We start from the raw sequence: 2,352 nt of genomic DNA on the forward strand, positions 1-2,352 counted from the left end.
TACAAAGTCATAAATTTGATGTTTCATTTCTGGTTAAAATGAATATAACATAATATAAAAACTGGGTCACAAATAATTATAAGAGGAAAATTTCAAACCAAAGATTATGTTATAAATTAATTTAATTTTATAATCCAATCCAGATTTGAATAGTCCATATGGCAGACTCATTTTGTCAACATATTATGCTCTTTCCACGAAGGTTAGGTGTAATAATGAAAATAATATTTAATTTCTTGAACATGATTTGGTGGCCATGGAGGAGCAAATATGGAAGCTATATAAAGGGAGGGGAGGCATTGATTTTAAGGCAGAATCAAAATCTCATTAAGAAAAATGGGAAAATCTAGGTCTTCCATGGCCTATCTCATTGTCGCGGTTTTGGTGGCAACTCTGAGTTTGCCATCGGCGATCGCTACTGATTATGTCTACGCTTCTCCCCCGCCTTCTTATTATGCTTACAATTCACCTCCTCCTCCTGTCTACTATTCTCCGCCACCATCGAAGGTGAAGTATGAGTACAAATCTCCACCACCTCCGGTTTACTATTCTCCTCCACCACCGGTTTATCACTCTCCACGCCCTCCAGTTTATTATTCTCCTCCCCCAGCCAAAAAGTATGAGTATAAATCACCACCACCTCCGGTTTATTACTCTCCACCACCACCTAAGTATGAATACAAGTCTCCACCTCCTCCTGTTTATTACTCTCCTCCGCCACCAGTATACCACTCTCCTCCACCACCGATTTACAAGTCACCACCACCACCGAAGAAGGACTACGAATACAAGTCACCACCACCACCGAAGAAGGATTATGAGTACAAGTCTCCACCTCCACCCAAAAAGGACTACGAGTACAAGTCTCCACCACCACCCAAGAAGGACTACGAGTACAAGTCTCCTCCTCCACCCAAGAAGGACTACGAGTACAAGTCTCCACCACCACCCAAGAAGGACTACGAGTACAAGTCTCCTCCTCCACCCAAGAAGGACTATGAGTACAAGTCTCCACCACCACCAAAGAAGGACTACGAGTACAAATCTCCACCACCACCAAAGAAGGACTATGAGTACAAGTCTCCACCACCACCCAAGAAGGACTACGAGTACAAGTCTCCGCCACCACCGAAGAAGGACTACGAGTACAAGTCTCCGCCACCACCGAAGAAGGACTACGAGTACAAGTCTCAGTCTCCACCACCACCCAAGAAGGACTACGAGTACAAGTCTCCACCTCCACCCAAGCAAGACTACAAGTACAAGTCTCCGCCTCCCCCCAAGAAGGACTACGAGTACAAGTCTCCACCACCACCCAAGAAGGACTACGAGTACAAGTCTCCTCCTCCACCCAAGAAGGACTACGAGTACAAGTCTCCTCCTCCACCCAAGAAGGACTACGAGTACAAGTCTCCTCCTCCACCCAAGAAGGACTACGAGTACAAATCTCCACCACCACCCAAGAAGGACTACGAGTACAAGTCTCCCACACCACCGAAGAAGGACTACGAGTACAAGTCTCCGCCACCACCGAAGAAGGACTACGAGTACAAGTCTCCACCACCACCGAAGAAGGACTACGAGTACAAGTCCCCACCTCCTCCTAAGAAGGACTATGAATACAAATCTCCTCCACCACCTAAGAAGGATTACGAGTATAAATCACCACCGCCACCCAAGAAAGACTACGAGTACAAATCTCCTCCACCTCCCGTCGTGAAGCCATCACCACCGCATTACATCTATGCCTCACCCCCACCACCTCCTTACCACTATTAGATCGATCAGCTGCCTTATATTATTGCATGAAGGTAAGATTTTCATAAATGCAAATCTCCATTTGTTTACTTCAAGATATCGCATTCTATTTCCAGTGTTGTTGATTTGTTTTCTCCATCATTAATTACACTTATATTCACTTTGCTTTATAGTTCTGCAGGTAAAAGAAGAAAATTTAATATCCATATCAATAAAGAGATGGCCTAATGAAGATCCTCATTGCACTCAGATGAATGGCCTTCGATTATTTACGTCTTGTGGTCTATGTTTGTTTCTAGATTTGGTATTTCATATTATGTATTCATATACATACAAAGATTAGCATTGGGAAATGAGAAAGTTAATTTTTTTTTTCCAAAAGATTCAGAAGCTTCGGTTAATAGATGTTGACTAATGGTTCCAAACTAACACTAGCTATATCTTAAAGCCGCCATGCAACACGAACAAATGGAAGAAAATCTATGGAAATAATTTGTTAAACTGAAGGCAAAAAAATTGAGATAAAAGCTGCTCATAGTTGGAAGGTGGTAGCTAGGCTACTCAGGATCAATTTCGTATTGTTCTTAGAGTGTG

General features: G+C 43.0%; 1 protein-coding gene across 2 annotated transcripts; it reads left to right on the top strand.

Moving 5' to 3' along the window:
- Positions 1–300: 300 nt before the first annotated feature.
- Positions 301–2,139, top strand: LOC111013488 (uncharacterized). 2 transcript variants are annotated; one of them, XM_088120232.1, is made up of 2 exons: positions 301–1,811; positions 1,932–2,139. In XM_088120232.1, exon 1 carries the CDS (start codon positions 337–339, stop codon positions 1,777–1,779), a length of 1,443 nt encoding a protein of 480 aa, XP_087976358.1. In that variant the 5' UTR covers positions 301–336; the 3' UTR covers positions 1,780–1,811; positions 1,932–2,139. The 2 variants fall into 2 exon arrangements, with proteins under 2 accessions (XP_087976358.1, XP_087976359.1); XM_088120233.1 differs by having other exon boundaries at positions 1,940–2,139.
- Positions 2,140–2,352: the final 213 nt, after the last annotated feature.

This window comes from Momordica charantia (genome assembly GCF_013281855.1).
Source record: "Momordica charantia cultivar OHB3-1 chromosome 11 unlocalized genomic scaffold, Mcharantia_2.0 BLBB01000011.1, whole genome shotgun sequence".
Lineage (NCBI taxonomy): Eukaryota > Viridiplantae > Streptophyta > Magnoliopsida > Cucurbitales > Cucurbitaceae > Momordica > Momordica charantia.